This window comes from Pelophylax lessonae (assembly GCF_965119305.1).
Source record: "Pelophylax lessonae genome assembly, chromosome: 8".
Classification (NCBI taxonomy): Eukaryota; Metazoa; Chordata; class Amphibia; order Anura; family Ranidae; genus Pelophylax; species Pelophylax lessonae.
The window spans coordinates 8,878,065-8,903,429 of NC_138775.1; the positions used below are offsets into that span (position 1 = coordinate 8,878,065).

Here is a 25,365-nt window from a genome sequence, read left to right on the forward strand (position 1 = left end):
TACAGAGTCCCAATCACCTGTCTGTATGTCTCTCAGGATGCCACGAGGATTCTCCTCCACAGGATATCCCTGAACCACGCTGACCTCCTCTTGGAATCTTGATAAATCGTGTGTGGCCAAAAAACTATAAGGTGAAACCATGGTGCTCTCTGCTATGAATATTCATTATAAAACTACACACAGGGATTGCAAATACTCACATAAATATGTGATGAAAAAGCATATCATCATGTAGTAGGAGGAGAGCCATGGCTGGGTTATGAGAGCAATAATGCCAAAGACAAATGATATGAAGTGGAACCCCTTCATATCATCTGCCCTTGGCAATAATTGCTCTCCTGACCCAGCCATGGCTCTCCTCCTACTACACTGTGAACGATGGCCCAAGAATCACCTCCCCTTCATGTTTCATTGTTTGATAGTTGGTAAGACAGCTATCGCTTCCTGCTGGAAACAACAAGAGCCCCCCAGAGTTTACCTCTTTTCTAATGACCCTCAATATGTTCTCCGTGAAAAATGACAAAAGTCAACACTTTTGTAAACAGTGGTCGACTTGGCTCCATCATGTGTCACGCACTGCTCATCTGTAATGGTGACAAGATAACCCTCATAGGTTTCACTTGGGAAGTCATCCTTGAAGTCTAGTCTTTTTCCCTAAATGTTACTCACCTCCGCCTTTTCTTTACCTAAGAGATGTACTCAGCAAATGTTCTATTCCTTTGTAAGTAATCCTTAGAACTTTAAATTGCTGTTACACAACCGTTGATTTTACAACGCTACTATGTTATGTAATTCTAATGTTGCATCTTTACTTGAAATTCACTCTGTAAGATCTTATTATCAAAAAATTTCAATAAACACTATTGAAAAAAAAAAATGCATATCATCAGCTCTCCAGGCTGACACACCAATGAAAAACGCCTCAGGACATTTTTTGTTGGTGTATCAGCGTGGAGAGCTGATGATATGCATTTTTATCACATAGTTATGTGAGTATTATTAATCCTAGTGTGTAGTTTTATAATAAATATTCATAGCAGAGAGCACTATGGTTTCCCCTTATTATTTTTTGGCCACACAAAATTGATCGAGATTCCAAGAGGAGGTCAGCGTGGTTGTGGAACTACACATCCCATGAGGCATTGTAAAACTCTGACATGCACAGACGTGACTAGGCATGATGGGAATTGTAGTTCCTGAACAACTGGAGGGCCGTAGTTTGAAGACCCTTGCCATAGACCATTCTCCTTCATCAGAGTGTCTGCATAGATGAGGTTTCCTCATCAGAGTGCCCCCATAGATCAGGATCCTCCATCAGAATGTCCCCATAGATCAGGTTCCCCCATCAGAATGCCCCCATAGATCAGGTTTCCTCATCAAAGTGCCCACATAAATCAGGTTTCCTCATCAGAGTGCCACATAGATCAGGTTCCTCCATCAGAATGTCCCCATAGATTAGGTTCCCCCTTCAGAGTGTCCCCTTACATCAGGCGTCCCCATCAGAGAGCTCCCATAGATCATTTTCCCTCATCAGAGTGTCCCATGGATCAGGTGCCCCATCAGAGTGCCCCTATAAATCAGGTTCCCCCATCAGAGTTTCCCCATAGATTAGGTGTACCCATTTAAATGCCTCCATAGATCAGGTGTGACCATTAGAGTGCCCCTATAGATCAAGTCCAACCATCAGAGTGCCCCCATAGATCAGGTGTGCCCATCCGAGTGTCCCAATAGATCAGATGTGCCCATCAGAGTGTCCCAATAGATCAGATGTGCCCAGCAGAGTAACCCCATAGATCAGGTTCCCCTATTACAGTGTTCCCATCAATCAGGTGTGCTTATCAGAATGCCCCCATAGACCAGGTTACCCCACCAGAATGCCCCCATAGATTAGGCGTGCCCATCAGAGTGCCCCCATAGTTTAGATTCCCTCATCAGAGTACCAAAATAGATCAGGTTACCTCATCAGAGTGCCCCATTACTTCAGTTGTCATCATCAGAGTGCCCCCTTACTTCAGGTACCCACATCAGAGTGTCCCCAATAGATCAGGTTTCCCAATAAGAGTGTTCCCATAGATCAGGTGTGCCCATCAGAGTGCCCACATAGTTTAGGTGTGCTCACCAGAGTGCCCCCAATAGATCAGGTGTGTCCATCAGAGTGCGCGTTAAATCAGGTTCCCTCATCAGAGTGACCCCCATAGATCAGGTTTCCCCATCAGAGTGCCTCCATAGATTAGGTTTCCCCATCAGAGTTCACCCATAGTTCAGCCTCCCTCATCAGAGTGCCCCATAGATCAGGTTCCCTCATTAGAGTGCCCCATAGATCAGCTTTCCCCTCCAGAGTTCCCCCATAGATCAGGTGTGCCCATCAGAATATACTTATAGATCAGGTTCCCTCATCAGAGTGCCCCCACAGATCAGGTGTGCCCATCAGAATATACTTATAGATCAGGTTTCCTTCATCAGAGTGCCCCCATAGATAAGGTGTGCCCATCAGAGTGCCCCCATAGATCAGCTTCCCTCATCAGAAGGCCCCCATAGATCAGGTTCCCCCATCAGAGTGCCTCCATAGATCAGGTTCCCTCTCCAGAGTTCCCCCATGGATCAGGTTTCCCCATTAAAGTATCCTTATAGATAAGTTGTGATCCATTGTAGTGCACCCCTAGATTGGTAGAGCCCATAAAAGTGAACTGTGTACATTTTAGGGAAGCTGGAGAAGAAGCGTGCTGCAGGAGGTGGGAAGTGGGTGGAGAAGCTTACTACAGGAGGCGGAGCACACACAATACATCATTGGTTGCCAAGAAGCTGGCGGTCCTTGCAGCCAATGATTGCTAAGCAGCGGGATCCAGTGCTACAGACTGGCTGATGGTCTGGACGGGAGCGTCACTCAGGCTGCGTCTGGACCGCGGTCCACCATTTCAGGACCACTGTTCTATAAGATATGTACTCAGATCAGGTGTGCCTATCAGAGTGCCCCCATAGTTCAGGTCCCCCACAAACTAGATGTGCTCATCAGAGTGTCCCTATAGATAAGGTATGCCCATCAAAATGTCCACATAGATCAGGTTCCCCATCAGAGTGCCCCCATAGATCAGGTTTCCTTATCAGAGTGTCCCTTTACATCAGGTGTCCCCATCAGAGAGCCCCCATAGATCATTCTCCCTCATCAGAGTGCCTGCATTGCAGCCAATGTCTGCTAAGCAGCGAGGATCCAGCGCTACAGATTGGCTGATGGTCTGGACGAGAGCGTCACTCAGGCTGCGTCTGGACCAGGGTCTGCCATTTCAGGACCACTGCTCTTTAAGATGTGGACTCAGATCAGGTGTGCCCATCAGAGTGCCCCCAAAGTTCAGGTCCCCCACAAACTAGGTGTGCTCATAAGAGTGTCCCCATAGATCAGGTGTGCCTATCAAAGTGTCCCCATAGATCAGGTTTCCTCATCAGAGTGTCCCCATAGATCAGGTGTACCTATCAAAGTGTCCCCATAGATCAGGTTCCCCATCAGAGTGTTCCCATTATAGATTAGGTTCCCCATCAAAGTGTCCCCATAGATCACGTTTCCTCATCAGAGTGCCCCCATAGATCAGGTGTACCTATCAAAGTGTCCCCATAGATCAGGTTCCCCATCAGAGAGCCCCCATAGATCAGGTTTACTCATCAAACTGTCCCCATAGATCACGTTTCCTCATCAGAGTGCCCCCATAGATCAGGTTTCCTTATCAGAGTAGAAAAAAGGGGGAAACAATTGCGCTAATCCAAAAATAAATTAAAATAAAAGCAGCAACCTCAAGTGAGACTAGCACCCGAAAAATGTCCAATATAAAATAAGTTGCGCTTATCAGAGTGCCCCCATAAATCAGGTTCCTTCATTAGAGTGTCCCCTTATATCGGGTGTCCCCCATCAGAGATCTCCCATAGATCATTCTCCCTCATCAGAGTGCCTGCATTGCAGCCAATGTCTGCTAAGCAGCGAGGATCCAGCGCTACAGATTGGCTGATGGTCTGGATGGGAGCGTCACACAGGCTGCGTCTGGACTGCAGTCCGCCATTTCAGGACCACTGCTCTTTAAGATATGGACCCCTTTAACTACCTGTATTTCAGCACTATCTATAAACTGCACCCGGTAGAACAAGATTTTAACTTCAATCCTGGATATAGCAGCTCATTTATATTATTATTAATATATGTATATATATATATATATATATATATATATTTTTTTTTTTTTTTGCAACATTATACCTTTTTGGACCTTTTAGGGACAGAAAAATTAAGATGCAAAAGACAGCTGGTAAGCAATTAGCAAATTACTTTTCTCGGCTTTATGTCGCCCCAAAAATACATTTTTATTAAACTTGCTTATTGATACTTATAGTATAAAATTTATTGGTTTATGATAAAGAAAACATAGAGAGTTTTTTTTTTCTTTATCTCTAAATAGAATACAAATTAATTTGTAACAAAACAGGATTGTTGAGTTTTAAACTAATTTTTATTAAAGTTTTTATTGATCCTAATAGTATAAAATGTTTTTTTTTCTCCCAACCTAAATGCAAATAAATTTAGAACAAAAAAAAAAAGTTTGCAAAGTTTAAATTACTTTTTGTTAAAGTTAATTGATAATCATAGAATAAAATGTATTACATTGTGATGATGTATGATACAGTGTAGAGTTTCTTACAATATTTTGTAACATAATAACTTTATAAAGTTTGTCCATGCGGTCAGGGATCAGTGTCAGGACAGTCAGGTGACCCTGATCTGGTGACTTGTGTGCTCCATCCATCTCCTGCCCATCCCTTCCATGGTCTCCATAGCAGTTGAGTGAAGAGGAAGGAGTTGTTGATGCTCGGTATCATAGTAACATTCGCCCTGCAGGTATATAAAACCTTCCAGGATGGAAGAGATGCAAAGACTGACCTGCCCTGACCACAGAACCAATCTTCATCCAACATGGCCGAGCCGAAATCAATCTCCAGCGAGCCCATGCCACTGGACATGGAGAACCGAGACCCCAACGATATGAACGAACACGTCAGGGTGAGTAAGGCGGCACCTTGACTGTTATCCCACCCCAGAGGCATAACTAGAACCTTCAGGGCCCCCGGTGCAAGAAACCATGAATAGCCCCCCAGACCCATGGCAGGGGCCCTTCCCTTCAAGCCTGGGGCTCTTCTCACTGATCCTGGGGCCATTTACTCTCATTGCGGGGCCCTTTATTCCCACAGCGGGACCCTTTCACAAGTTCTGCAGTGGGCCCCCTTCCTGCCATCTTGGGGCCTCCCCACGGTGGTGGAATGCCAGGGTCCGGTTGCAAGTGTGACCTTTACGATCCTGGAAGGTCACCCACTGGTGTCAGTAGTTTTTATTTTTTGGTATTTTAGTTGTATTATTTTTTATCATTTTATTTTATTTTTTTCCAATGTGACTGACTATGACTCTGTCCATTCAGAAAAGGAAGGAGCTGGTAAATTACATATTTACTGACCCCTTCCTGGTTCTCTATTGTGACATATCCCCTGCAGCAGCCGGCAGGAAAGGGGAGGTAGCACAGTAGGGGGGGCGGGACCAGGGGAGCACACAGGGGCCCAGAGACAGCAGAACACAAGTGAACTGGATAGGAGGAGAGGCGGGGGCAGCATACAGAGGAACCAATCTCCTCCATTTTCCTCCTGCAGCTACAGGAGGAAAAAGGAGGACAGTGATTTCTCTACATGCTGCCCCCGCCCCCTCCTATCCAGGTGTACAGGGGAGATGCACAGGCCCCCTGGAGCATTGGGCCCAGTTGCAATTGCAGCCCCTGCAACCCCTGTAGTTACGCCCCTGTCCCACCCTCTCAGGGATACACTAAACAGGGAGGCTCTGGTTGGACCAGCGTACTTGTTTATCAAGTCTCACACCTGTACGCCCCCTATAGACCAGAGAAGGTGTACATGTCTGCGATTTATTCAGAAATAATCTTGTCTTTGCTTATTAACCACTTAAGGACCAGACCTATTTCTGACACGTGTTGTTTACAAGCTAAAATCTGTATTTTTTGCTAGAAAATTACTTAGAACCCCCAAGCATTATTTATATTTTTTAGCAAAGACTCTGAAGAATAAAATGGCAGTTGCAATATTTTTTGTCACACGGTATTTGCGCAGTGGTCTTTCAAACGCAATTTTTGGGAAAAAATAAATTTTACTGCATTTAAAATAACTGAACAGTAAAGTTAGCCCAATGTTTTGTAATCTTGTGAAAGATGATGTCACGCCGAGTAAATAGATACCTAACATGTTACGGTTTAAAATTGCGCACACTCATGGAATGGTGACAAACGTAAAAATCTCTATAGGCGACGCTTTAAATTTTTTTAACTGTTACCAGTTTAGAGTTACAGAGGAAGTCTTTTTCTAGAATTATTGCTCCCACTCTGGCGATCGCGGCGATACCTCACATGCGTGGTTGAAACACCATTTTCATTTTCGGGCGCGACTTACGTATGCGTTTTCATTCGTGCATGAGTTCACGGCGATGGGGGCGCTTTAAAAAAAAAAAATTCCTATTTATTTTAATTCATTTTTTATTTTTAGCACAGTTTAAAAAAAAAAAAATTGGATCACTTTTATTGCTGTCACATGGAATGTAAACATCCCTTGTGACAGCAATAGACAGTGACAGGTCCTCTTTAACCACTTAAGCCCCGGAAGATTTTACCCCCATTCCGACCAGGGGGTATTTTGCGATTCGGCACTGCGTGACTTTAACGGACAATTGCGCGGTCGTGTGACGCTGTACCTAAACAAATTTGGCGTCCTTTTTTTCCCACAAACAGAGCTTTCTTTTGGTGGTATTTGATCACCTGTGCGATTTTTTGATCATGCGCTATAAACAAAAAAAGAGCGTCAATTTTGCAGAAAAAAAGCAATATTTTTCACATTTTTTTATATGAAATTCCCCCCCAAAAAAATGTAAAAATCAAAATTTTTTAACATTTTCGGCCAATTTGTTTTATCCTACCTATGTTTGGTAAAAAAAACCCGCAAAAAGCGTATTTTGATTGGTTTGCGCAAAAGTTATCGCGTTTTCTAACTAAGGGAAAGATTTTTGTCATTTTTGTTGTTTTTGTTTTTTAACGCGTAATGGCGGCGATCTGCGATTTTTTTTGCGGTACTGCGACATTGCGGCGGACAGATCGGACCCTTGACTGACATTTGTGACACTTTTGGGGTTACCAGTGACATTTCTACAGTAATCAGTGCTATACATATGCACTGTTACTGTAAAAATACACTGGTAGTGAAGGGGTTAACTTTATTTGGGAGGGAGGGGCTGTGTGTGTCCCTAGGGGCGTGCTTTCTACTGTGATTGGCTGTGGCTTGAGCTGTAAGGACACTGATCAACGGATCTACATACTAGATCCGTTTGATCAGTGTCTTTACAGCGAGGAGAATGACAGGTGGCTTGTTTACACAAGCTGCCTGACTTTCTCCCTCTCCCCCGCCGATCGCCGAGTGACCGGCGGACATCGGGTCTGCTGGTCACACGCGCGGGGGGGGGGGTCCGTGACCGCGCGGGAGCGCGCCTCCGGGGGCACGTGCTCGCTCCCTAGACCCTCACAAGCTAGTGACGTAGCCCTACGTCACTTTGCCTGTGAGGGGATGACTGCCGACGTAGATCGGCGTTAGGCAGTCGGCAAGTGGTTAAGGAGGGATCGGGGGTCTAAAATACACCAAATCCCTCCACTGTACTTCAATGTATTCAGAGCGGCGAAACTGGCATTTTTGAATACTGACACATTTTAAAATCGGCGCCTTTAGCAGCTGGGTAAACAGGAAGTGACATCACTTCCGGGTTACTACGTCGGAGACCCGATCAAAGCCAAATCCGGCTTCGTTCGGGTCTATGACCGGTGGACGTGCCGGCTGGTTGCTTGGGTCTCTTAGTGAGATGGGAGACCCGGACAGAGTCGCCGAAGGCGGCAGAAGGGGGCGGGGGCGTCTCCTCCCGTTCGCTGGGATAACGGCCAAGCGGCTGCTGAGCCGCATCGGTTATCTCCTGAAAGCCGACCGCCGGCTATAAAAAATGGTACCGGGGTGATGCCTGCAGCTGCAGATCATCCCGCTACAACCACTTCTCCGAGCCGACGTACAGGTACAGGTACAAGACAGGTACAGAGACAGGTACAGGGACAGGTACAGGGACAAGGACAGAGACAGGGACAGATACAGAGACAGGGACAGGTACAGGTAAAGGTACAGGGACAGGTACAGGTGCAGGTATAGGTACAGGGATAGGTACAGGGACAGAGACAGGTACAGAGACAGGGACAGGTACAGGGACAGGTACAGGGACAGAGACAGGGACAGGTACACGTACAGGGACAGGGTGAGGTGCAGGATCAGGGTCAGGGACAGGGACAGAGACAGGTACAGGGACAGAGACAGGTACAGGGACAGGTACAGGGACAGAGACAGGTACAGGGACAGGTACAGGGACAGGGACAGGTGCAGGGACAGGTACAGGGACAGAGACAGGGACAGGGACAGAGACAGGTACAGGGACAGGTACAGGGACAGGTGCAGGTATAGGTACAGGTACTGGGACAGAGACAGGTACAGGGACAGAGACAGGGACAGGGACAGGTGCAGTGACAGGGACAGAGACAGGGACAGAGACAGAGACAGGTACAGGGACAGGTACAGGGACAGGTACAGGGACAGGTGCAGGGACAGGTGCAGGTATAGGTACAGGGACAGGTGCAGGGACAGGTACAGGGACAGGGACGGAGACAGGGACAGGTAAAGGTACAGGGACAGGTACAGGGGCAGGTAAAGGGACAGGGACAGGTACGTTGGTTTGCAGAAAGTGGTTAAAAGAAAACATTTATTATATTGCAGCTTACCAGTTCTTAGATGTGATGGCTGCATTCATTTAACTTTTTAGGGTTTCCTTTTATTTTTACCTGGTGATCCAGCCAGCAAGTCTGTTGTTTTTCAAAAGCACAAGCTCTCCTGCAGAATGCATCAGTGTACAGGGATGACTAACCATTTACCACTGACAGGGGTGCTTACAATTATCAGCCTTTATTTATTCATGTAAAACCTTTTTCCCAAAAGAAAAAAAAACAAGTTTGCTGTAACTGATTATAAAGTGTTAGCTGTAGTTCCGCTTTAATGTGTTAGTGTGTTTAAATCTGCTAGTCCATCTAACACTCCCCTACCCCTGAGACTGACAATGCTGCTGTCCAAATGTGCCCTCTGTGCTCCTTCATCTAGAGTAGGGGGCGCTCTCCTATAATACAGGAGGTGTGTTACTGGCCAGATCACCAGGGGAAAACAGAGTGGGAAAAAAACCTGAAAAATAAAAGAAAAACGAATGCAGCCACCACATCTAATGATCAGTAAGCTGCAATATGTTACATTTTCAGTTTTGGGTTTAATACCATTTTAAAATAAAATTATTTTTGTAGGACAAGCAAGGCTTTCTTGATATTATCTTGCAAAAATTATTTTATTTTCTATGCAATTTATTAATAAAAGATGTTAAAAATAGCCTCTATTGACCTGTTAAGTAAAAATAAAAATAGGGACGTATTTATAAAAAATATCATAGAGCTATTCATGCTGCAAAACTGCATTTGCATTCATTTTGCGGAAATGTTGGTAAAATCGAATGTTATTAGGCCAAATGTTATTCTTACAGAATAGAGTGAATCAGGAAAATAAAGCATTCTGGCCACTAGATGGAACCAATGATCATAGGAAATAAATTCCTATTAACTATGATCGACAGCTACATCTAGTGGCCAATATGTGGTATTTTCTTGATTCACACTGGGGTTAATTTACCAAAACTGGAGAGTGCAAAATCTGTTGCAGCTCAGCATAGGAACCAATCAGCTTCCAGGTTTTATTGTCAAAGCTTAACCACTTGCCGACCGCCGCACGAACATATACTGCGGCGGTCAGCCCCTCACAGGCAGAGTGACGTATCGGTACGTCACTAGCCTGGGAGGGTCTGGGGAGCGAGCGCGCGCCGCCGCCGGCGCGCTCCCGCTCCCGCGCGGTCACGCACCCCCCCACGCGTGTGACCGGCGGACCCGATGTCCGCCGGTCACTCTGCGATCGTCGGGGGAGAGGGAGAAAGGCAGGCAGCTAGTGTAAACAAAGCTGCCTGTCAGTTCTCCCTGTGTAGAGACACTGATCATACGGTTCTACCATGTAGAACCGTTGATCAGTGTAACTACACCTCAAGCCACAGCCAATCACAGTTAGAATCACGCCCCTAGGGACACACACAGCCCCTCCCTCTCAAATAAAGTTAACCCCTTCACTGCCAGTGTATTTTTACAGTAACAGTGCATATATATATAGCACTGATTACTGTAGAAATGTCACTGGTAACCCCAAAAGTGTCAAAAATGTCAGTCAAGGGTCCGATCTGTCCGCCCCAATGTCACAGTACCGCAAAAAAAATCGCAGATCGCCGCCATTACGCATTAAAAAAAAAACAACAAAAATGACAAAAATCTTTCCCTTTGTTAGTAAACGCGATAACTTTTGCGCAAATCAATCAAAATACGCTTTTTGCGATTTTTTTTACCAAACATATGTAGCATAAAACAAATTGGCCGAAAATGTTAAAAAATTTTGATTTTTACTTTTTTTTTTTGGGAATTTCATATAAAAAAATGTGAAAAATATTGTTATTTTTGCAAAATTGACGCTCTTTTTTTGTTTATAGCGCGTGATCAAAAAATCGCACAGGTGATCAAATACCACCAAAAGAAAGCTCTGTTTGTGGGAAAAAAAGGACATCAAATTCGTTTAGGTACAGCGTCGCACGACCGCGCAATTGTCCGTTAAAGTCACGCAGTGCCGAATCGCGAAATACCCCCTGGTCTTTTAGCAGCCAAATCCTCCGGGGCTTAAGTGGTTAACTACTTCCCGTCTGTGCTATAGCCGAAAGATGGCTACAACGAGGACCTTAATTATCGGGAGGGCGTCCATGTACTTCCTCCCATGCATGAGTTGCCTGCGCTCAAAAAAAGTTGATCGCCGGCTGCTGTTAGAGGGACATCGGTCTTAAAGAGAATATTCTGTACCCCAGTGCCACCTACCAGTGCTGACCAGCTCCACCTACCAGTGCAGGTCAGTGCCACCTACCAGTGCCTATCATTGCCACCTATTAGTGCCCACCAGTACCACCTATCAATGCCCACCAGTGCCACCTATTAATGCCCACCAGTGCTGAATCAGTGTCACCTATCAGTGCCTATCATTGTCACCCATCAGTGCCACCTATCAATAGCCATCAGTGCCACCTATTAGTTGCCATCAGTATCACTTATCAGTGCCACCTATTAGTGCCCTTCAGTGCCACCTACCAGTGCCCATCGGTGCCACCTATCAGTTTCACCCATCATTGCCCACCATCAGTGCCACCTATCAGTGCCCACCAGTGCCACCTTATCAGTGCCGCCTTATCAGTGCCCATCAGTGCTGTCTTATCAGTGCCCATCAATGTCACCTTATCAGTGCCGCCTCATCAGCCCACATCAATGAAGGAGAAAAATTACCTGTTTGCAAAATTTTATAACAAACTATAAAAACTGTTTGTTTGTTTGTTTGTTTTTTTCAAAATTTTCGGTCTTTTTTTGTTTGTTCATCAAAAACAAAACCCCAGTAGTGATTAAATACCACCAAAAGAAAGTTCTATTTGTTTGAAAAAAAATGCTACAAATTTCATATGGGTACAATGTAGCATGTCCGTTCAATTGTCATTCAAAGTGCGACAGCGCTGAAAGCTGAGAATTGGCCTGGGCAGGAAGGGGGTGAAAGTGCCCGGTAAGCAAGTGGTTAATTGAACAAGCTTAAAGCTAAATGGCTCCCATGCAGAGCTGCACCAGATTTTTCACTATCAAGTTTTAGTAAATCAACCCCACAGTTCTTTAGATGTTTCCCCATTACATCAGATGTTCCCCCATCATATCAGAGCCCCCCCCCTCCTCTATCAAATCAGAGGTCCCCCCTTCATATCAGAGATTCCCCCATAACATCAAATGTTCCCCCATCACATCAGAGGTCCCCATCATGTCAGAGTACCTATCAAATCAGAGGTCCCCCCCATCACATCAGAGGTTCCCCCATCACATCAGAGGTTCCCCCATCACATCAGAGATTCCCCCATCACATCAGAAGTCCCCTATCACATCAGAGGTTCCCCCATCACATCAGAAGTCCCCCATCACATCAGAGATTCCCCCATCACATCAGAAGTCCCCTATCACATCAGAGGTTCCCCATTACATCAGAAGTTCCCCCATCACATCAGAGCTTCCCCTGTACATCAGAGTTTCCCCCATCACCTCAGAGGTCCCTTCATTACATCAGAGTTTCCCCCTTCACAATAGAGGTCTCCCCATCACATCAGAGGTCCTCCATCACGCTAGAGGTTCCCCCATCATGCTGAAGGTTCCCCCCCACCTCACCAGGGGTTCCCCATTACATCAGGACTCCCCCCATCACATCACAGGTCCCCAATCACATCAGAAGTCCCCCCTTCACATCAGAGCCTCCCTCCCCCATCAAATCAGAGGTCCACCAATACCATCTGAGGCTCCCCATCACATTAGAGGTCCATTCATTACATCAGAGTTTCCCCATCACATTAGAGGTCCCTTCATTACATCAGAGTTTCCCCATCACATTAGAGGTCTCCCCATCACATCAGAGGTCCTCCATCACGCTAGAGGTTTCCCCATCATGCTAGAGGTTCCCCCCATCTTACCAGGGGTTCCCCATCACATCAGGACTCCCCCCCATCACAGGTCCCCAATAACAACAGAAGTCCCCCCTTCACATCAGAGCCCCCCTCCCCCATCAAATCAGAGGTCCCCCAATGCAATCTGAGGTACCCCATCCCATTAGAGGTCCCTCTTCACATCAAAAGTCCTCCCATTACATTAGATGTCCCCCCATCACATCAGAGCCCCCCCCCCCCCCATCACATCAGAGGTCCTCCATCAGGCTAGAGGTTCCCCCATCATGCTGAAGGTTCCTCCCCACCTCACCAGGGGTTCCCCATTACAACAGGACTCCCCCCATCACATCACAGGTCCCCAATCACATCAGAAGTCCCCCCTTCACATCAGAGCCTCTCTCCCCCATCAAATCAGAGGTCCACCAATACCATCTGAGGCTCCCCATCACATTAGAGGTCCCTCTTCCCATCAAAATTCCTCCCTTTACATCAGATGTCCCCCCATTACATCAGATGCTCCCCCATCATATCAGAGGCCCCCTCATAACATCAGAAGTTCCCCATCACATCAGAGCCCCCCCCCCCCATCACATCAGAGGTTCCCTACTAAATCAGAGGCCCCCCCTTCATATCCGAGATTCCCCATCACATCAAAGGTTCCCCTATCACATCAGAGGTCCCCATCATGTCAGAGTCTACCTATCAAATCAGAGGTTCCCCCAGCACATCAGAGGTTACCCATCACATCAGAGGATCTCTCATCACATCAGAAGTCCTCCCATTACATCAGAAGTCCCTGATCACATCAGAGGTCCCCCCACACCTTTATAGATTCCTCATCACATTAGAGGTCCATCATCACATCAGAGGTTCCCCATCACATCAGAGGTCCCCCATCACATTTGAGGTATCCCATAATTTCAGAGTCTCCCTATGACATCAGAATTCCCCTATACATCAGAGAACCGCCATCAACTCATGACACTAATCCATGCCCAATTGGGTCCCTAGCTCACGACACCTTGGGGGGAACTCAGACAGCACTCTGGTTAAGAAACTCTAGCCTAGAGTATAATGTAGGTACTCAATTGGCAGTTAAAATGCGATCATTTTTTATTTTTTTGGATCAGAAAAGAAATGCGATTACTTTTACTTTGAGGTTCTTATTTGTTATTGTTCTCGGAGCTTCAGATCTCTTTCTGGGTACTAAAATACTCCATCCGTGTAGTTCAGTTCCCAGTTCTACACATTCCGAAGGGATCTCACCATCTTTGCTGGTCTGGGAACACTTTAGGTGGGCAAGATCACCAAAACATTGATAGGCTTTGGCAGGTTTTTGGGCTGATACAGTGCATTGCGAAAGTATTCGGCCCCCTTGAACTTTTCGACCTTTTGCCACATTTCAGGCTACAAACATTAAGATATAAAACTGTAATTTTTTGTGAAGAATCAACAACAAGTGGGACACAATCATGAAGTGGAACGAAAATGTATTGGATATTTCAAACTTTGTTAACAAATAAAAAACTGAAAAATTGGGCGTGCAAAATTATTCAGCCCCTTTACTTTCAGTGCAGCAAACTCTCTCCAGAAGTTCAGTGAGGATTTCTGAATGATCCAATGTTGACCTAAATGACTAATGATGATAAATAGAATCCACCTGTGTGTAATCAAGTCTCCGTATAAATTCACCTGCACTGTGATAGTCTCAGAGGTCCGTTTAAAGCGCAGAGAGCATCATGAAGAACAAGGTACACACCAGGCAGGTCCGAGATACTGTTGTGGAGAAGTTTAAAGCCGTATTTGGATACAAAAAGATTTCCCAAGCTTTAAACATCCCAAGGAGCACTGTGCAAGCGATAATATTGAAATGGAAGGAGTATCAGACCACTGCAAATCTACGAAGACCTGGCCGTCCCTCTAAACTTTCAGCTCATACAAGGAGAAGACTGATCAGAGATGCAGCCAAGAGGCCCATGATCACTCTGGATGAACTGCAGAGATCTACAGCTGAGGTGGGAGACTCTGTCCATAGGACAACAATCAGTCGTATACTGCACAAATCTGGCCTTTATGGAAGAGTGGCAAGAAGAAAGCCATTTCTTAAAGATATCCATAAAAAGTGTCGTTTAAAGTTTGCCACAAGCCACCTGGGAGACACCAAACATGTGGAAGAAGGTGCTCTGCTCAGATGAAACCAAAATCAAACTTTTTGGCAACAATGCAAAATGTTATGTTTGGCGTAAAAGCAACACAGCTCATCACCCTGAACACACCATCCCCCACTGTCAAACATGGTGGTGGCAGCATCATGGTTTGGGCCTGCTTTTCTTCAGCAGGGACAGGGAAGATGGTTAAAATTGATGGGAAGATGGATGGAGCCAAATACAGGACCATTCTGGAAGAAAACTGATGGAGTCTGCAAAAGACCTGAGACTGGGATGGAGATTTGTCTTCCAAAAAGACAATGATCCAAAACATAAAGCAAAATCTACAATGGAATGGTTCACAAATAAACATATCCAGGTGTTAGAATGGCCAAGTCAAAGTCCAGACCTGAATCCAATCGAGAATCTGTGGAAAGAACTGAAAACTGCTGTTCACAAACGCTCTCCATCCAACCTCACTGAGCTTGAGCTGTTTTGCAAGGAGGAATGGGCAAAAATTTCAGTCTCTCGATGTGCAAAACTGATAGAGACATACCCCAAGCGACTTACAGCTGTAATCGCAGCAAAAGCAATTTTTCAGTTTTTTATTTGTTAAAAAAGTTTGAAATATCCAATAAATTTCGTTCCACTTCATGATTGTGTCCCACTTGTTGTTGATTCTTCACAAAAAATTACAGTTTTATATCTTTATGTTAGAAGCCTGTAATGTGGCAAAAGGGCGAAAAGTTCAAGGGGGCCTAATACTTTCGCAATGCACTGTATATAAAAGATGGTACCAATGCTGGGATAAGGTCCTTTAGTGCCCAAGACAAAAAGGCCAAAACGCGCCCCCCTCAGGATCTGTTAATTACTACAGCAGCATAGGTTGTAGGTTTTTCCCTTTTTGCTTCCCCCTCTTGCAGAAACACCCAAGTAAACTGTCCTTTCTCCTAACAGGTCCTCTTTGAAGATGCCTTTGGAGAGCCAGAAGGGTCGCACAGTATCCCGGGCGTCTGGGGCATGTCCTACAAGACATTTAACGGGGTGAAGAACTGCTGTTACATCGTGCTGTCCGTGCTGTGTGGTTGCCCGCTGGCCTTCTGCTGGGCGCTGCAGTTTGCCTGCGTCCAGTGCTGCCACATCTGGTGCATCGGGCCCTGCATACGCATGTGGAACATGAACTTTGCCTGTATGAAGCTGTTCTGGAGCTCCTGCGTCCACTGTTTGTGCGACCCGTGCCACAAGTCCCTCGGCCTGTGCCTCAGTTTCATCAAGGTCCACAAAACGGAAGGATGAATGGACTGACGCCCCCAACACTGATCTCCAAAACCGGACCTGGAGAGACCAACTCGCACCACCACGCCCAACCATACCCTCCCAGTCACTGTGGCCTGACATTAATATCCAAAACCGGACCTGGCCAAACCAACCCGCACCACCAATGCCCAACCTCACCCCCCCAGTCACTGTGGCCTGTCACCGCCTATGGCAATACCAAGCAGCGACTGTCACTGATTTTCTATATTTCTTGTATATGAATAAAGAGTTTTCTATGTCAGGCTCAGTTCCCTGTGTGATAAATGTGACCAGATAAAGGCTGCCGGGTTCATTCAACACAAAGTAGATTGATAGATTTACTATCAGATATATGTTTTCATGTTTGGTGCATGTATGTCATTATTGTGTCACCTTCCAGGTATTATTACATCTCATACAGACCACAGGACTCCCCCTGACAATGCCTAATCAATGTAAGGGACATTCTTCCCACTGACCACCAATGTAAGGGACATTCTTCCCACTGACCACCAATGTAAGGGACATTCTTCCCACTGACCACCAATGTAAGGGACAATCTTCCCAATTTTGTTTATTAAAAGTCTTGCAATCAATAAGCATAAAAACAATATACATAAATATATATATATACATATTTACATGAAAAGGGGAAAAAAAATACATAGCAAATTCTGCTCTCAAATAAAGACTGCCTTTACAGCAAAAACAAAACTCACATCATGAAACATCATTACCGGGAAAAATAATCTTAATAAAACTCACACCACCACACCAGACATCAAACCTGCGAGGTCAAGAAACAAAACCACTCCCATTATGCATGCAGCCCTTCTTCAAAAATGAAGATATTAACCAACAAAAGCTAAGGGCGTGAAAGAAATAGCATAGGAAAAAAGCTTTTCACCCAGAGATGGACAGTTCACCAAAAGCAGGTCTGATATTCCTCCACACCCTTATCCAGACCGCTCGAGGCTCCCTGCCCTTCTCAAGACCCCGAATCTTCCCAACCTCACCCAGAATATCGTACACCACCACCTCGACAGGGAGGACTTTCTTCCGCAGGGTAATCTGGCACCGTGCATTCCACGTGAAGTAACGGACAACTATACTAACTAGAAAAAGTGTATCCAAATCAAAATCCCAGCGAGTCAGGAATGCCCCGTACACCCACTCCGCATAACTCATGCGATAGAGAAAGGGGATGCCTAGAGCCCTCCCCACCCTTTTATACACCTCTATGTTAAAGGGACACTGGAGCAAAAAGTGGTCCATAGACTCCACTTTACCAACACACTCCGCTCTAGGACAATCCCGATCATCCACAGGGCGATGCTTCAGGTTCCCTCTCACATAGAGCCTTCCATGGAAAGCGATCCAGGCTTGATCCCTAAACTTCAAAGGGATTCTCCCTAAGTTAATTAAACGCAACCCCTCCCTCATTACGGGGCCTGGGCAATCCCTTAAGGTCAGCGACACACTGAAAGCAGAGCCCAAAATCCTCTTCTCCAGAAGCTTTCTGGGGAGGGACTTGATATCCCCCACTGTCACCTGCCACTGCCTAAGTATTTTCAGACACGGGGCAACATAAGCCGGAAGCTTGCCATGTCGGACTCTCAGACTTTTCACTGGCCCGCCATCTTCCCAGCATCGCAGAAAAGGCCTAAACCAAGATTGAAAAATACCCACCCATCCCGGCGGGGTCTCTGCTAACATATTACCAAGATTATACTTTAAAAAAAGCAGAGAAAAGAAAACTATAGGGTTGACCATTCCTAGACCACCCTCCCGCCTGGACAGGTAAGTTACATTGCGTTTGATCAGGTTCAGCCTATTTCCCCATAACAGTTGGAAAAAGCAGCTGTACACCCTTGCATAGAGAGATTCCGGCAAGATACAGACAAAGCTGACATATAAAAAGATTGGGATCAGGTAAGTTTTAATCAAGTCAACCCTTTCCCTCAAGGAAAGTTTCCATTTCTTCCAGCTTGCCACCTTGGCATTGGCATTCAACAACCTGCTTTCCCAATTTCGATGACCATAGTTACCAGGACCAAATTTGATGCCCAACACTTTAATTTCCTGCTGGGGCTCTGGGAAGGCATCCGGAAGTTCGAAGCTTTCACCCTCCTCACCCATCCAGAAAACTTCACTCTTTTCATGATTGATTTTAGAGCCAGAAGCCTCAGTGTACTGCTCTATCACAGAGACCACCTCCTGCGCCTCCTCCATCCCAGAGATAATAACAGACACATCATCGGCATAGGCCACGACCTTCAAAGGCGGCACACCAGCAATGCCCAAAGGCACCCCACACAACGATCCACTCTCTAACCTTCTTATGAAGGGGTCGATTGCGAATACATATAGCAGGGGGCTCAAAGGACACCCCTGGCGCACACCAGAGCCAACCTCAAAAGGCCGTCCAACCCAACCATTAACAAGTGGGAAGCTCTCAGCCCCTTTATATAATGTTTTCAGCCAATCAATAAACCTCCCCTGCAGGCCGTATCTACCAAGTAGCAAATACAGGTAATCATGATTGACTCGATCAAAAGCCTTCGCCTGATCCAATGCCAGCAAGTACTTTCTCCATCCAGCAGCCCTGCATCGCTCCAAAGCCTCCCGGACAGCTAAAATTGCTGAAAAGGTACTTCTGCCCTGGACCGAGCAGTGCTGATGATTGGACAACAAATCGCCTGCTACTGACGACAAGCGCCAAAAAAGAATCTTCGCCAAGATCTTTCTATCAACATTGAGAAGACTGATGGGGCGCCAGTTCTCAATTATTGAGGGGTCTTTACCTTTTGACAGAAGAATCACAGCGGATTGCCTCATGGAGGGAGGGAGAGAACCCTCTTCTAAACAGCTGTTATAAACCTCCGCTAAAAAGGGAGCCAGAATGGACTTAAAACACTTGTAAAATTCAGCTGTCAACCCATCTGGCCCAGGCGACTTTTTGGTAGCCAGCTTCTCTATAGCACCAACTACCTCATCCGCTGAAATTGGTTCTGTCAAATCCATCAAAGGCAATGTACCATTTCCCAATCCTGGAGTAGAATCCAGAAAGCTTTCCATCCTGTCCCGACTAAGGTCCTTTCTTCCCAGAAGGTCTGCGTAATATGACCTGAGGATCTCCAGGATCCCTGATCTGGACTTCACCAGGGAACCCGTACTATCCCTCAGACCTATGACCGTCTTAACTGCTATGCCTTGCTTACAGTTCTGGTAAGGATCAGGCGAGTGATATTTCCCATAATCTCTCTCCAGAACCAAGGAGGCATGCCGGTCGTATTGACACTTCCTAAGAAGAAGCTTTACCTCCGAGATCTCCCCTGGATCTCCTCCATACGAGACAAGACGATCAAGCTTCCTCCGCAAATGCTGGTAGGCAATATACATACCAAGCTGCTTCTTCTTACTTATGGCCTTGAAAAGTCCAATCGCCCTTTGTTTCACAAGCTCCCACCACTCTGACTTACTGCTGCAAAAGTCCAGAATAGAAACCTGTGCCTGAAAAAAATCCTCAAAGGATTGTCTTACCTCTACATCTTCCAGGAGAGCCGAATTCAGTTTCCAGGTACCCCTTCCCCTGGGTGGAGTGTCCGAGGCATTCAGAGTCACAGACAGCATACAGTGGTCAGAGAACTCCACCGCCCTCAACTCCGGAGCCGAGAAAGCAGAGTTCTCCTTTAAAAAAAACCTATCTATCCTACTCTGACTATTCCCTCTCTGAAACGTGAATCCCGTGCTGCCAGGGCAGTGCTTAATGTGCACATCTACCAGGCCTGCTTGTCTAACCATATCTCTAAGAAAAACGCTATCATAACCCAGCCTGTCTATGGAGACCCTCCTGTCTTCAGGCCTAATTATGGTGTTAAAGTCACCTCCAAAGACAACCTGCTGGGATGTAAAAAGGAAGGGCTTGATCTTTGTGAAGAGGCATTTCCTGTCCCATTTTGACTGCGGTCCATAGATATTGATCAGGCGCAGGTCCTGCCCCCTAACAGAGACGTCTAAGACCATGCATCTCCCCATTTCTACCTCAATTACCCGCCGGCACGTTACCATATCGGTTTTAAAAAGAACCGCAACTCCGCTGCAAGGCTCAGCCGCAAGAGACCAAAAGGAGGGACCGCATCTCCACTCCCTTTTTGCTAGATGGACATCGGCCAAAGTATTGAGCCAGGTCTCTTGCAAAAATAAAATCTCAGCATCAAACTCACTGAGCAAAAATAAGGCTATATCACGAGCTCTTGCAGATTTCACGCTGGCGACATTAATGGTCGCCACCTTTATCAGAGCGGGAACTGCCATCAGGATGATCGGGGTAGTCGCTTCTTAACCTCCACCACACTCTCATCACCCAAAACAGCTCTCTTTACACTATGTGACTCCCCCTCATCCATAGATGATAAAGAAGTGGATAAATCGGATACTAACTCCTCCCCTGATAAAACCGAAAATGTGTTGCCAAGAGGAACCCCTCCTGGCTCTAACTGTAAGGAGGAAACGACCGCTTTACTGGTCTTCCTCTTCTTCTTTTTCTTCCTCCTTGTCCTCTCCCACCCCTCCTCATCCGAATCCTCCACAACAGAGGGTGAGACATGGGACATGGACACCCCTCCCTCAACCCCATCGACCCCACCACCATCCAGCACCCCTGTACCCTCTTGGCCGCGTTTGCGGTGTCGAGAGACAGGGACTGGAGGTGGAGTAGGCCGAGGGGGAAGATCCACTATACCCGCCCCCCCAGCAGCTTCCGCTAGTCTGGAGGATCTACGCACAGTAGATGTAGGAACAACCACAGGAGGGAAAGACTCAGGGACCACATCACCAGGGGAAACAAAATCTGACACAACAGACACAGGAGGGACAGACTCAGGGACCACCTCACTAGGGGAAACAGAATCTGACACAACAGACACAGGAGGGGCAACAACAATTTCCTCTCTAACTTCAGCTGCTTCATCTTCTTTATCAAGCCTCTGCAGCTCAGTCTCCAATCCTGGCAAGTTATGCAGTGCCTCTGGGCACTGGCTATATGGGTGACCCAGCTGCTGGCACAAATTGCACCGAATCTGGGTGCATTCTCTGGCCAAATGGCCTAAATCCTGGCACAGTGAGCACTTCTTGTGGGTGCAGGACGATGCAAAGTGGCCTTTATCACCACATTTATTGCACACCTTAGGCTGACCTTGGTAGAAAATGGTCAGCCTATCCCTACCCAGAAAGGCTGAGCAGGGAAGGTGCTGAACTACATCGCCCAGCACCCCCAATTTTAGTGACACTGTCCAGGCCCCTGTCCATATCCCATGCTCATCAAGGACCTTCCGCAGTGGAGTGAGGACCTCGCCATATAGGCGTAGCCATACTAATAAATCAGCCTCTGGTATGGATTCGTTACACACCAAAATGGTCACTGATTTTATCAGAGGCTACCTTGAGATCACCTTTGGCACCAAACCACTCCACTGCTGAAGGCCCTTGCACCTCCTAAATCTCTCCCAGAAGAGATCCAAACTTTCAGGTTTTACAAACGATAAATCAAATTCATAACTCCCCACTGGGCAAATTAAAGCAAAAATATCACAAGCTTTAAACCCCATTTCCAAAATCAACTCAGCCACCCTCCCCCTTACTGGTGGAGTTCCATCCCCCACCCACCTCAACTGTACCACATTCCTCCTCCTATACCCACCAAACCTCCCTGAATTTTGACTAATAACAGAATTCCCACCACCCACCCTGGTGTGACTCCCCAAAGCTGAAGCATAGCTTCCAACATTCCTCCCAGCAGAAAATCCATCAGTTTTTTTTTAATTATCTGACACACACTTAGCAGATAACGATTGCACAGATTCGGGATTGATCTGTGCAATCGAATCTTTCCTCTGCTGAGCAGGAGGAGAAATGTCATTTTTATTTTTCCCAGCATTACTAACCCCTTCACCACCACCCACCACATTCATTGATTTAACATTAATGTCATTTTTTATACTTGCTGGGATATTTATTTTTGCTGTTGTCTTCACAGCAGAATCCATAGCTGCTGCTGCACTGGTAAGAACTCCAGCTGACATCTTCTCTTCCACTGGGACAGAGTTTTCAGTTGTAGAAATGGCATCCTGTTTTAACACAGCAACAGGTGAAACATTGCAGGTAACTTCCATAGCTGCTTCCACTACACTTCCAGCACTATGTTGATCCCCTCCCCCACCAGAAATCAGCTGGTCAATTAGCACTGGAAGACTGGGAGGCTCAGGTGAACATGAAACAGGCTCTTTGGAGCTGGCAGCCATTTTGCTTGCTGTGGGACTACTGGTCTCAGCCAGACCAGCAGAATCCATGCCTGGGGTGTTAGATGCAGATCCATCCACATGCATTTGATGGTCCGGGGATTCCACGGTCAGGGATTTTCCCTGCATGTCTGTACTGGTTGTGTTCACAGCAGAATCTCCAATAGGTAGCTGTAGGCAGAGCTCCTTCTCACCTGGGACACCATCCACTACAGCAGGTGGGGCAGACATGTTGGATGGCAGCACGGTGTACTGGGATTTCTCCACCAGTACTGGCTTTGCTGGTTTGTATCTCCTCTGCCCATCCTCAGGGATTTCTGATGGATCATCAGTGAATGCAAACTTATCTGCTCTCAGGGGGAACTCCATCTCCTGGATGAATGTCAGGGATCCATGTCCACTCTCAACCCCCTGGCTGGTTGCCGCTGGCGATTCCCAGTTCTGGCATGGGGGGAGAGGTGCAGAGGCAGATGGAGCCGGGTCATCCCTTACCTGAGGCTGCTGATCCACAGAACTTGCTGATGCTTGGCTGGCAAATCTCCTCTCATTGTCAAATTTTTCTTTAAATGCTCCACTTCTATCTTTCAACTTTTCCAACAATAAAGATTGTTTCTTTACCTTATCTTCCAGATCCTGTAATTCAGGCTTCATGGCTGTAGGATTTTTACTCCAGGCCTGGCAGTATTTGGCTCTGAAGGATTTGTGTTCAGCCTTCAAAACTTTAAGCTTTTCTTCAGCTCTTCCAAACGCCCTAAAACGATTGATAACCTTCTGGCTGAAGACATCCGCATTCTCACCAGGGCCTGGACCCACAGACAGGTCCTCCACCTTCTCCTCACTAGGCCCCGTGTCATCAGGGGGATCCCTCCCAGGGCCTCCCCCAGGATCAGGCATTGTTCCTGGGCCAAGCTAGCAGGCAAGGCCCAGGCTTGAAAAGGGCTGGATCTCACAGAGAGCTCCTTGGGTGTGTCCTCCTCCTTCTTCCCACTGACCACCAATGTAAGGGACATTCTTCCCACTGACCACCAATGTAAGGGACATTCTTCCCACTGACCACCAATGTAAGGGACAATCTTCCCACTGACCACCAATGTAAGGAGTATTCTTCCCACTGACCACCAATGTAAGGGACATTCTTCCCACTGACCACCAATGTAAGGGACATTCTTCCCACTGACCACCAATGTAAGGAGCATTCTTCCCAATGACCACCAATGTAAGGGACATTCTTCCCACTGACCACCAATGTAAGGGACATTCTTCCCACTGACCACCAATGTAAGGGACATTCTTCCCACTGACCACCAATGTAAGGGGCATTCTTCCCATTGACCTCCAATGTAAGGGACATTCTTCCCACTGACCACCAATGTAAGGGGCATTCTTCCAACTGACCACCAATGTAAGGGACATTCTTCCCACTGATCACCAATGTAAGGGACATTCTTCCCACTGACCTTCAATGTAAGGAACGTTCTTCTCACTGACCACCAATGTAAGGGACATTCTTCCCACTGACCCCCAATGTAAGGGACATTCTTCCCACTGACCACCAATGTAAGGGACATTCTTCCCACTGACCACCAATGTAAGGAATATTCTTCCCACTGACCACCAATGTAAGGGACATTCTTCCCACTGACCACCAATGTAAGGGACATTCTTCCCACTGACCACCAATGTAAGGGACATTCTTCTCACTGACCACCAATGTAAGGGACATTCTTCCCACTGACCTCCAATGTAAGGGACATTCTTCCCACTGACCACCAATGTAAGGGGCATTCTTCCCACTGACCACCAATGTAAGGGACATTCTTCCCACTGACCACCAATGTAAGGGACATTCTTCCCACTGATCATCATTGCAATAGAAGCCCTTCTCTTAGTAACCAACAGGTAATGGGGCCCCTCTCTTACTTGCCCCCAGTATAAGAGAGCATTTCCTCACCAACCACCAATGTGAGGGAACATTGAACATTTTCTTAGTTTTTCCTTTCTAGTTATTATTTTTATTATTAATAATTTAGTTAAAAACTAATAAAAATAATGTTGTTGTATAGAGCGGCTCCAGGTGTCATACACTTGGTCTCCTGAGGATGTCCCCCAACCTGTAGATATAATAACCATTATGGGGTCTCCTGAGACCTGAATGTTCTTTCAAGGTTTCCTCCATATTATGAAGGAAGGGAAAGGCCGGTCTAGAGGGTTAAAAGTCCTGCAGAGGGACCTCTATTGTCCCTCTAATTGTATTGTCTCTATGGGTTCCTGGTTGTCAGCCAATTCGCTTGTTGCTTGTAAATTTTTAATTGGCTTCTCCTTTCCATGAAGGGAGGTGCGGGACGTTAGAACCTCACTCCTAACAATACTTCTCATGTTTTTGACGTGGCGCGGCTCTGCGGCTTCACAAATATTTGTAGGTAACAAAGCCCTGTGTGTGTTGGAGACTCTGAAGTTTGGCCCTCTCTGCTGGCAAGCTGCACGGGATGCTGGGAATTGTACTATTGTCCTTGTACCAATCACCCATAATAGAGACACCTGAGATGTATTTTTAGATGAATTGGAATAATACAAAATAATGATTACCCTGCTTGTTCACACTAGCAGTTGGGGGTACTTTTACCACCCCCTCTTTCCCCCAACCATCATTAGCTGCAGTGGCTATAGCCAGTGGTGTACACACGGGATTGCTGATAAGGGTGTCACGGCCCGTCCATTAGGGGCCCCGTATTCATGCATCCGCCCCCCTAATCTACATGCAGAGCACCGGACGCATGGATTCCAATGGGGTTTTTTTTCTTCTAAGCACGTGATTAGATAGGCTTCAAAAAATGGTGGGTTTGGGGTGCTGAGCACTGCGCCCTAAGCCCATCCAGTT

General features: G+C 46.5%; 1 protein-coding gene and 1 long non-coding RNA gene across 2 annotated transcripts in view; both read left to right on the forward strand.

Moving 5' to 3' along the window:
• LOC309561508 overlaps positions 1–25,365 on the forward strand; it is a 102,073-nt gene that overhangs the window by 47,805 nt on the left and 28,903 nt on the right. The gene's annotated exons all lie outside the window — the stretch shown is intronic.
• Positions 4,952–16,188, forward strand: LOC309561506 (caveolin-3-like; the record flags this gene model as incomplete). Its single annotated transcript, XM_082265460.1, has 2 exons — positions 4,952–5,038; positions 15,850–16,188. 2 exons carry the CDS (start codon positions 4,952–4,954, stop codon positions 16,186–16,188), a joined length of 426 nt encoding a protein of 141 aa, XP_082121586.1.